The 11,265-nt window shown below is 33.1% G+C and overlaps 3 protein-coding genes across 6 annotated transcripts; 2 read left to right on the top strand and 1 right to left on the bottom strand.

Moving 5' to 3' along the window:
• The first annotated feature begins 753 nt into the window (after window positions 1-753).
• LOC122609554 lies at window positions 754-2,026 on the top strand. Its single transcript, XM_043782583.1, has 4 exons — window positions 754-1,187; window positions 1,268-1,468; window positions 1,581-1,749; window positions 1,841-2,026. The coding sequence occupies exons 1-4, from the start codon at window positions 756-758 to the stop codon at window positions 1,858-1,860; spliced, it is 822 nt and encodes a 273-aa protein (XP_043638518.1). The 5' UTR covers window positions 754-755; the 3' UTR covers window positions 1,861-2,026.
• Window positions 2,027-2,895: 869 nt separating this feature from the next.
• LOC122608304 lies at window positions 2,896-7,256 on the bottom strand. Of its 4 annotated transcripts, none has more exons than XR_006325201.1 (11): window positions 6,780-6,929; window positions 6,475-6,646; window positions 5,734-6,078; window positions 5,503-5,652; window positions 5,056-5,421; window positions 4,874-4,971; window positions 4,656-4,783; window positions 4,304-4,495; window positions 3,438-3,626; window positions 3,197-3,297; window positions 2,896-3,103 (listed from the first exon to the last, which is right to left on the bottom strand). XR_006325201.1 is itself a non-coding variant. In XM_043781395.1 (10 exons), exons 7-10 carry the CDS (start codon window positions 4,911-4,913, stop codon window positions 4,101-4,103), a joined length of 480 nt encoding a protein of 159 aa, XP_043637330.1. In that variant the 5' UTR covers window positions 4,914-4,971; window positions 5,056-5,421; window positions 5,503-5,652; window positions 5,734-6,078; window positions 6,475-6,646; window positions 6,780-6,913; window positions 7,182-7,256; the 3' UTR covers window positions 3,951-4,100. The 4 variants fall into 4 exon arrangements, 1 of the variants encoding a protein (XP_043637330.1); XR_006325203.1 differs by having other exon boundaries at window positions 2,896-3,100; XR_006325202.1 differs by having other exon boundaries at window positions 4,304-4,437.
• A 968-nt stretch (window positions 7,257-8,224) lies between these two features.
• On the top strand, window positions 8,225-11,265 carry LOC122609475. The gene is made up of 9 exons (XM_043782520.1): window positions 8,225-8,277; window positions 8,374-8,492; window positions 8,995-9,073; window positions 9,289-9,380; window positions 9,957-10,126; window positions 10,219-10,395; window positions 10,494-10,586; window positions 10,737-10,922; window positions 11,023-11,265. The coding sequence occupies exons 1-9, from the start codon at window positions 8,225-8,227 to the stop codon at window positions 11,263-11,265; spliced, it is 1,212 nt and encodes a 403-aa protein (XP_043638455.1).

Here is an 11,265-nt window from a genome sequence, read left to right as displayed (position 1 = left end):
GAGTTAAAAAGAAGATGGAGGAAAGCACGATTGATACAGTGGACCGGATTTCGCAACTTCCAGATTCTATTATTCACCACGTACTGTCGTTTCTTTCAGATCGTCCAAAAACACTTGTTCGAGTGAGTGTATTGTCAAAGAACTGGTATTCTCTAACAGCTTCTTTACCGATTTTGAAGTTTAACTGGTTACGTCTATCGGGTAATTTTTTCAAATATGTTAAGTATACCACGTCAAGATTATACGAGCAAAACACCAGTCTACACACATTAGACATCTGTGCACGCATACGTGAGCCTACCCATAGAGATATTATTGACAAATGTGTTAGGTTAGTTCTTCAAAAAGGTGTGCAGGTGTTAGTTCTGGAAGTTGCCTATCGCAAGGGTCAGCAGATGTATCATTTGCCTACCCAACTCTTATTTGCTTCTTCGTTGTTGTCTTTGAAATTATGTAATTGTGAGCTGCCTTCGACATTGATGGTTTATACTAGGATGTTCACATCTCTGAAGTTGTTGTCCCTTAAAAATGTACCAATAGATGGTGAAGTGATGACATATCTAATCGATAGTTGCCCCGTTCTGGAAGAACTTAAAATTAAACACTGCGACGGCTTCAACAGAATTTGTGTTAATGCACATCAAACCCTTCAAAAGGTTCAAATTAGAATTGCGGTTCCAATTGATAGGATAGATATCGCAGCTCCAAATCTAGGTTATCTTCTTGTGGATGGAAACATACAGAAGCCGACACTTATGAACTTAGCTTCGTGCGAAAAGCTTAAAACATTCTGTTACTTCGGGCATCTGTCAGAACCAAATTTTGTTGACCTTTTATCCAGCCTCCGTTTCATCCAAAATTTGTTTTTGTGTTCTAGTAGAGATAAGTGGAGGCTTTCAATTCCATCCTTGAGGAGCTTGGCACTACAATCTGATTGTGACCTAGATGAAATTGATATCAATGCCCCTAATTTGCTTCTGTTCGATTATTCTGGCTGTGGTTCATGTCGTGGGCAAAAGTATCTTTCCACTCCTTTTACAAAGGAGGATTCGGTCCGTCCAACTAAATTTATGCGAATCAACACATTATTCTTTCATGTTGACGCTATTTGGTTTCAGAAGTTGAGGTTCTTTTTGGGCAAATATCAAGGAATCGAAGTTTTGAAGCTGCATATTGGTGTGAACGAGGTTAGTTTTTACTCTGATGCATATTTGGATGTGTTATTACTTGGTTATAACTCATTATTTACGAATTTTCTTTCTTACAGGACGGCATAAATGTCAACGAATTAATGGGGATCAACTCACCACCTTATGAACTCAAGCATCTGCACGTAGCATTTTACGATTTACAAGATTTTGAAGATGTTGTAGATGCTTTACTTTGGTGTTGCCGGCCGCTATCACTAACCTTAAGACTGGAAGCTCATTGTATGTGGTTGAAAAATCAAAGGCTTCATAGACTTAAAGTAAGATTTTATGATTTTTCTTCTATGAAATACTTCGCATTATTCCTTGATAACTTTGTGTATTGTGAGAAATCACAATCTTTCCTCAACATTAGCTTTCCTTTTTTTCCAGCATCCATACGAAAAGCTACTGAAACAAGAAGACCGAGGCCTATTCGACATTAGGTTTGTCTTGACTCACGTTTCAGAAGCCAAACAACACTTCACTGACTTGAATTCGTTGGTTGAAGCAATACATCGTGACGAACACCCAAGCACAATAACCTTCATAAAGGAAAGAGGTACACTTTTTTTTTTTTTGATTTAACTAATTTTAGCTACATGTGTATAAATATAATACATTCTCTGTCTCTCTGGTTTATTTTCAAACAGTTATTGAAGAAGCGGGGTAATAATGGAACAATTGAAGGCATTGGATCCAGCAATACACCATGCCTGTCTATGTATATCACACTTCTTGTCTCTACCTCTTTATGTTAATATTTGTAAACTTTTATTCGATTCCTATTTGGTTAGATAAAATCAAAGTAAATGTCGTGGATTTTTCATACAGTAATTACTGCCGTGTAATTTACCATAAAAATTATAGGGATCGATCCATTTACATTTTAGGAGATTGTTAGCGCGTCAACACATATTGCACGAGTTTTGGACTGATTGACCATCTCCATTTCAGAAAATGGGATTGGTCTCAATTTGGCGTGCGTGTTACAAATGATTGTGATGCAAAACTAATGACCTTGAGTTTCAAAAATGCAGTTTGGAGGAGTTATGCGGTTTGGGGAATAACTTACTTTATAACATAGTCAAATACCTACCGTTGTGGCGGTACCCCTTAATAACCAGTAGTTACTTAGTGACGATATTTTGTTGTTGCATGAATGTACAAACTCATTATCTATATTTATACAAAAAAGATCAGTCTGAGCTACAATACCCGAAAGACATCAGCTATTTCGTCTTTTTCTGATTTTTTTTTACGATAGTATACGATTTTAACATTTCATATTTTTACCACTTAACTTTTTCTTTTATTACTTGCATCTAACATTTTTATACAAATTTAAATGAGTTACTTTATATTTTACTTTCTATCTTTTATTATAAGGTTTCTAACTTTTATCATCGAACTTTTAGTTTTTTCAACTTTGGATACCCGTTATTTTAACTTTCTACCCCTTACAATAAACTTTAAGTGTTCAAATTTTTAAGTAATGCTAAATGAATGTTCGCATAATGGGACGACGATCCAGGGCAACGCCCGGTTAAATTTCTAGTTGATTGTATATACTGTAGTAGAAAACGCAAAACCATACTACTTGAGTTAATTGGACTAGTAGCTACATTCCACTTGATATGCTTGTTTATAATAACAATTTATGATAATAACAATTTAAAAATAAAATATAATAACAATTTAATTACAAAATAATAATAAAGGGATTAACTTTTTCTTGAGTTATCTACAACCATTTAAAGGAATTTACTTCCAATGCAAAAACTATTTAAACATCAAAGAGATATAGAAAAACTGAAACAACGCAGAGAGCTTAAACAAAAGCCCGTACGCAAGCATATCTATCATCTGCCACCCGGCACCGCCCCTATTGCTGCCTTCTCTCATGTACCTGTCTTCTGATTGGTCATAAACATCAACAAATTAAACATGAATAGCACTATATTTGGAAAAGGATCAAAATGAATACTGAACACAAAAAGTAAACATACTTGTATGTTGGGCGACCCAAAACACTTGTCTCGAACATTTTTAAACAGAGGTTAGGTAACCCATGATTTCGCACAGCAAAAAACTCTTTGGGCTTTTACCCCTAAAAAAAATAAAAAAATAACAGCACTTTAGGCAAACCTTTGACAGTTCGACCCCTTTTCTTTTCCAATTTGACCTGTTGAAATCAAATAGTAATACATGGATTGACCCATTAACCAGTCAATGGGTCAAAAATACAACCTCTAAATGCCACCCACCACCGTTGCAATGGCATATGTTGGTATGAAACCGGAGTGATACAACATCAAACTGCAAAAGTTTAAGTACTTTGATAGTTACAACATCAAACTTCCTTATATGGGATTTTACCCAGAATCTTGCTAGAACACAATCTTGGACTTGGACGTATTGCTAGAACTCAATCTTGGACTGCATAACAATTAACGGAATAGATTAATGAAATGAAGTCCTTTAAGACTTTATGTTCACTTACTATGCAGTCCAATAGGGAAGAAAACATAAACGAAAAAAGAAGAAACTTCAAAATAGTTAAAACCAACCTTCAGAACTTCTAACCAAACAAAACAATTATAAAACAAATAGGTGACAATACTCTCATATAATATCACAAGAGAGAAAACATCACAGCCTCTAAAGGAGATATATGTATTTAATTGTCACATTTGAATCTTGATTCAAGTGGCATGAAGTGTATGCAATGCATAAAACTTAAATCTTTAATTTAAAAATGAACTATTAATAAGACAATTAAAATTTAAAACATATAATAAATCACCTCAATGTTTGTTGACTCACTTTCTAACCAAGGTATATATATATATATATATATATATATATAGTACAATAAACCTGGATTAATCACAAGAATCTTATTGACAACGATTAACAATCAACAATTTGTATTAGCAGCAAGAAGCATTCGGTTTTAGGTTGAAATATGCCAAAAATATAAACCATCGCCCTTCGCAATATTATCTCTGACACTCTAATTGATGGTCTAACCTATAATAGAAGTATTAAAGTAAAAAGATATGACCAGCTACATAAAAATGCTTATACGATATAAATGAAAATACATTTTTTACCTCGGAGACAGATTCCAAGTGCTTAACGATTGTAGCAGCCAGTGATTCTATTGACTGATCTTCTGTGAACTTTATTGCTGAAAGGGATTTCAGAGCAGACTGATCATCTTCCTTAGACCCGAAACTGATACTACCTGACCCAGTTCCAACAGTCAGCTTGCAATCTTCAATCAAGCACAAGTATGGATCCACCTATTAACATACAACAAACCACAACCACTAATTGTTTTTTGGTTTTATAAATAACAAAAGAATGTTTACTTTACTAACGCGAAAAACACGAACTTCTGGAATTGATTTTCCATATCAATAGTAACATAGGACAAGTAGACAGAATAAGTATTTAACATACCATCTTGTTTGGAAGTGTAGCCTTTGCAACTGGAACGAGAGGAACAATACTAAATGCTTTCCCAGAAATGATTATCATTGTAGTCGCCAAAGTGAACAGTGATCTCCTACGTGATGCTGGCAGTGATCCTGCAATAATAATAAAATTGGAAACTCAACAAGCCGACTAGCATAAGCTCTTCAGGATGCATATCTTGAGCTATATATTTAAGAAGATACCTGCTTCAGCAAGAGAAGTATCAAGCAATGAAAATGACATAGATTGAAGATAGGAGGAGTAATATCTGGTGAGAATTGAGCCTAAGGATAACCGCTTCCTGGGCAAAAAATTGTTGACTTTTTAAAGTAAAGAAAAGAAAAGGACGACACATTATCCAAAACAAATGGAAGAAAAAACCTACCCCACCCTCGTTTAAATTGTTTGCAGGATTTGTATCTATCTTTATTGAATATGTTTGGCTATAGCTTGACTTCATTCTGTATTATTTGATTTTTGCTTACTAACGTTGTTGGTCATTAAAGGGCCACCCTTTTTCATCTTCCCAAAAAGAGCAGCTGAAGAAGAAAAGACAGAAACCGTTCGTGACAGTGACCGCGGAACTGCAGTCTTGTCTGGATCTCCACCAGCTGGCACAAGACTTGAAGACCGTGGGCAAACAGAAGAAGGAAGAAGAACAACAGAAGATTCGATGAGCTCCAACTCGGGTTTCATGATCTTGATGGACCATGAGAGGAAGCAACTGATGAAACAATGCTTCTAGAAATGCCTACAAAGAAAAAGATCAGAGTGGTTGCCTTTCTATGAAAGTAGTCCATAAATGTATAGATACAGATATATGGGTCACTACCTTATTGTTGTATGCCATATTAGGCAATGAAGCTACAATTTGAGCAGTTCAGTAAACAGCAGCAACTGTAGTTCTTCCTACAACTGTATTACTTGATACATTTTCTAGCATCCCAGCCATAATGTCAAAAATTGGACACACGTCACCAACCTGTTTGACCAAGATCAACTTAATTCACATTAATAAATAGAAAACAAACTTTTTGGAGTACAAAAAGGAAATGAACAAGACCTTAGAGGATAACTCCACTAGGCACTCATCTACAAGTTCATGAAACTTTTTGTTCCATTTGATTACATCAGCTCCCAGGTCAGCATCGTCTAGAGTCAAGTGTACGCTTTTTCTAAGATGTCTAATGATATCCGTTATTGCACCATGTCGATTTAGCAAACCAATGCCTTAAGCCCTTGTGCTATCCCCCATGATCAGATCAGATATTTGGGCAACCAACCCATTTCGCTCTATCATTTCTTCTTTCTTTCCTAGCCTACTCAAAAACTATTTAGGAACAATCGCAACTGAAGCTTCTACCTTCGTTTGTCGTGCAAGTGAGATGGTAACCTCTATAATGTCAAGCTGCATATCAGGTTTTTTTTAGGACATTCTTGTGATCAAGATGCTTGACTAATATGGAAAAAAGAAAATGTGTATTTTGTCCTGAAAGAATTACAAAGAAATACAGTCCATGACTTAACAAGAAATGATTCTATGACTTCATGAGAAGGAAAACATACACGGGACCAAAAACTAGGATTTTTATAGCGTCAACCCTACAGAAAGGGAAACAGCCAAGGTAACTAAGTGAGGCGGGCCGTGAAAAATAGTGTTTAGGTGTGCTTCTGCTGCTTGAAATTATAATAATGAGGTAACTAAAATGAACAGCCCCTGACTCTATAAGTATTTACTAATAAATAAATTGATCACTAAATGTATGCCAACATACAAGACTGATATTTGAGGACAGGAACTTACGCAGGCACATTTAGTTCGCCTTTCTCATTTACAATTGTCGACCAAGATGGGATTTTCATCGAAGCCTCTGTTTGTGAGACATGATGGTCATCTTTCAACACTTGTTGTACCCAACGATTTTGATTAGGATTGTCAGAATCTTTCCATAGATTTCCAAAACTACAGAAACAATCTTTGTAATGATGATTTAAGGAATACATTAGTATACTATTACCTCAAATATTCCACGTAGATATCTAGTACATTTTACAAGTAGAAGGTACAGATTACTGGCAAGTCGAGAAAATGGGAGATGATTAACTTACATTATCAGACTCTGAATACCATTCAAGAAAGACGGTGTTTCAGACAACATTCATTATATCTTCACCAACTTGTTGAGCTAATTGACAGATTTTGGGATAAAACCTTCCAAGTAAAACATGTAAGTTCCATCTTTCTGCAAATTACCAAAAAAAGAAGTCAAATATACAAAGTACTGGATATTTTGTCAAACAAATTATCTCCTCACATACAGGGAAAATCCCTAATATATGATTTCAATCATAATTAGATCCCAAAAAAACACTTCACAAACTACAATCCATCTACAGTAACACATCAGCCACATAGAAATCAATAAAGTTTCGATTTATATTCAAGAAAACATATAAAAGTATAAACCAAAATTTTGCCCAAACAAATATCATTTTTTGACTTCTACTTACTAAAGCTTAGGTTGATTTTCTCCCGATCTACAAATCATCCTACAATCCATGTTACATACTAAACACCAAAAACAGATTTACCCTGAAATTATATATAAAAATTATGATAAATTCGAAGACTACAATCATCAATGCAGATATATACCCATCAAGGGGCAATATTGTCTTTTTAAACAAAACTATACTTATGGATATCTTTCCAAATAAATTATATTTATATAGTACTGTACTACTTTTTGATAAGTATAAAAAATATTATTATAATAAATTAATTAATTTATCTAAAACAAATTAAAAAACACATGTCACTTAAATATTATTATAATAAATTAATTAATTTATCTAAAACTAATTTAACTTATAATACACTTAATAAAATAATTTTCAATATACATCACTCATTCCTTAAAATATTTTCACCACTCTTTTTTTTTTTTTCACATCCTCTTTATCCACTAAGGTTCGAATCTCATTTACTATATTTGTAAACGTGAATTATTAGGCGTCGGCTTTTCGAGAGTCTCGGGTTTCATCTCATATACGCGTAGTTCAAGTTTTACATATTGCCCGATAATTAGATATCAATGTGATGTCACGTATACTAAATAGCAACTAATAACGCAACGTACAGATACTCTTACATATTAGAAAGAAATTAAACTTCTTGGCCACGGTATCTATTTCACGAACAAAACTAAGCTCCTTTCAAAAACAAACCAAAGGTACTAACCGACTTACTCACTCACGGTAACCTTTCGAAACAGAAATAATTTTACCGTTAGAAACAAATTAGCTTAATTATTTCTCACGGTAATATAAATATTTAAACAAACCGCCATACACACGGCTCTTCAACTCCTTTGTTTCCATAATTAAAAAAAATACTTTCAAACTCTCTCCCAACCGATCTTTGCATACTTTCTCTGAGTATAATTCTTGCTATGATCTTTAATTAATTACATTGTTGTTTTAATGTTAAATTTTTAATGTATTAATGTTAAAAAAATTTTCCAATGCAGTTTAATCAATTCTTTCGATTAATGATGGAGCCAACAAATGGACGTGATGATGAGAACTTCAACAATGCCAAGAATTCGTAAGCAACTTCTTGAGAAAAAAAAATTAATTAACCCCACTTGCATTCTTGTTAAATTGATCGATATATTGAATTATTATATATGCATATGTGTAGGTATAATCATGGCATTATCGATAAGAGGGCTGGTACGAGTTGTACATCATCATCATCGCCGAATGATGCTATAGAGAAAAAAATCAACAAGTTAATCATTGGAGATCAACAAGTTGAAGGTAATTTCCTAAACCCTCATTGGTTTATATTGTTTTACTAGCCGTACACAAAATAATGTTAAAAAAAAAATCTTAATTTACATTGTTATTTTTTGTAAATCTTTAAACTTTTAGTGTATGAGTTCCTTTTGCATTCTTTAAATTATAAGATTGATGTTAATAAAAAAAATTTCTAATTTTTTTTTTATTTTCTTGATTGATCCACGAAATTACAATAACTGTGATTTAATCATTTAATTCATTATTATTAGTGAGTTGTAGTCTCGTTATTATGTGTATTGGGCTATAATATTTAACAAGTTTGGTCTACAATCAACAGATTAATAGTACCTGGCCCAACAGGAAAGAAATGGGTCAAACAGTTTGGTCTATCTTTACATTCTTTCTTTTAGTTATTTAATTAATATATCAGTTTAGTAAAATCCCCCTTTTAAATTCTTTAAAATTTTAAAAGTAATTGTACATCTTTAACTTATTAGTGTTAAACTCTTTTTGAATGTAGATTGTGTATTCTATCAGTCGAAGAAGGTGGAGAAACGAATTGGCTGTGATGATCACAAGTTCACTAATTCTAAGGATGGGTAATTAAGCCATTGTGTTCTTTTTTTATATATATAAAAAACCCACTTTACATTCTTGAATATTATTGATCACAAGTTCATTAATTCTAAGAATGGGTAAAGCCATTGTATTTTTTTTATTAAAAAAAAAAACCCACTTTACATTCTTGAATATTATTGGAAAAGAACTAGTGATTTTGCTAAACTATTTTGTTGAATTATATATATATATGTAGGTCTAATACAAATGGGGCTAGTACATCATCATCATCTGCTAATGATGTTATGGAAAAGCAATCTTTGATGATTGGAGCCCAACGACTTGAAGGTATTTACTCAATTGGCTTACTTTGTTTTTCTTGCAATTGGTTGATTACACGTAATCTAAGCAGATGGTAAAAAGCACATGTGTTATGGGAACATAAATTAATACAAGTAACTTAAATATTGCTACGGATATATCGGAATTTGAATGTTATTGTATACTGGATATTAATTTGATGATGAAACTTGTTTTGTAATGGATATTAATATTAATATTTTTATTTATAATTATAACATTCATTGGCTATATAATGTACATTGCACTTACAAAAATAATCATAATGTGTTTTATAAGGGTCCAGATTAGTATTCTATAAAAATGATAATTTATGCTTTTTATTGTGAGGGGGTGGTTAGGGATTTAAATGTGTAAAGTTAATCCTATTGAATTTATTTTGAGAAAATGAGTACATGTAAGAGTCTTAGGATTTAAAATTGGGTATGTTATGTATGTTATTTTCATGTTTAAATGTTATTTTAGGCTTTAAGGAGGGAACATATGATATTCGCAACTATTAGTCTTAAAGTTTAAAGAATTTAAGTATTATGATTGATTGTATATTGTATCTTCGCTTGTTAGATTTAAAATTTATGAAGTCTCATAAGGATGCAGAGCGGATAAACATGATTCAGGAATATATTGACAAATCTTCTCTCCAAATGTTATACCCTTCACTAAATCAACAGTCTTTGAGGGTTCAAGTGATATATTTTGTCAAGCAGCTAGTGGAGGGATCATTAGGCTGCCATGTAAGACATAGCATTTTCTTTTTGTTTAGATATGTATATAGTGATAATGTAGGCATTTATATTGACGTATATGCTTCGAACGAACATTACAGGCTTGTGTATATGGGTCAACGTCTCTTAAGACGTTTTTACCGGATGGAGACATAGATTTCACTATACTTAGTCCTTTCGAGGACACTGACATCACATCAAAAGTGAAGTTCTTGTTGGAGATGGAAGCCAAGAGGCCCAACTCTCGTATCGCACAAGTCCAATTAATCGATGCAAAGGTAATTTGTAATCCAATTTTTTAATATGTTATTTTTTTTTTTGTTAAGTATTAATTGTTATATTTATATATCTTTGGTAATTTTCTTATGGATTGCAGGTTAAGATAGTGAAATGTAACGTGAATGGGATCGATATAGATTTATCAAGTAATCAACTTATGGGAATGGGTGCCACAACATTTTATGAATATGTAAGTTTTAGTCGTTGACCTTTTCTTTTGAAAGTTAATTGTTCATATCTTTCTCCTTTGTATCTTTTTATTTATTACGTATAAAATAAAGGTGAAAAAGCAATTGTATGTTACAAAAAGTGAATAACTTGGTCTGATAATTTTTTGTAGGCCAATGAACGATTCAAGAAGGATCATTTGTTTAAGAGGAGCGTGATTCTTCTTAAAGCATGGTGCTCATATAGAAAACGACCAATACTTGGGTCATCGAAGGGACTTCTTTCAACCTCCGCGCTAAATGTAATGATCTTCTATGTTATAAACGCCTTCTATGACGAACTCACGGGACCATTCTCCGTATGTTTGATTTTTACCAACACACATCCTTATATATGTCATTTGATCTTCGGTTGGTTTGATAGGTGAAATTGACATGGTTATTGCTTTTGTTTTCTAGGTTTTAAATAGGTTCATATCCTACTATGGGGAGTTCATGTGGAAGAATAATACTTTGAGTGTGAAAGGTCCAAAGATTGGCGCCAAAGTAGACGGTCTCATAAGCGATCATGAGATAGATTTGATTGTTTGGGATTTGACCAGGGGGCGCAAAACAATGGGTCATTTCCCCCAAAAGTCCAACATAGAAGACCCATTATGCCCAACGAATAACCTCGGTACTTCAGTATCTGAAGGTATGTAA

Source organism: Erigeron canadensis, chromosome 7 (assembly GCF_010389155.1).
Source record: "Erigeron canadensis isolate Cc75 chromosome 7, C_canadensis_v1, whole genome shotgun sequence".
In the NCBI taxonomy this organism is placed as follows: Eukaryota; Viridiplantae; Streptophyta; class Magnoliopsida; order Asterales; family Asteraceae; genus Erigeron; species Erigeron canadensis.
Note: the sequence above shows the minus strand (reverse complement) of the source record. Positions and strands in the feature narration are given on the sequence as shown.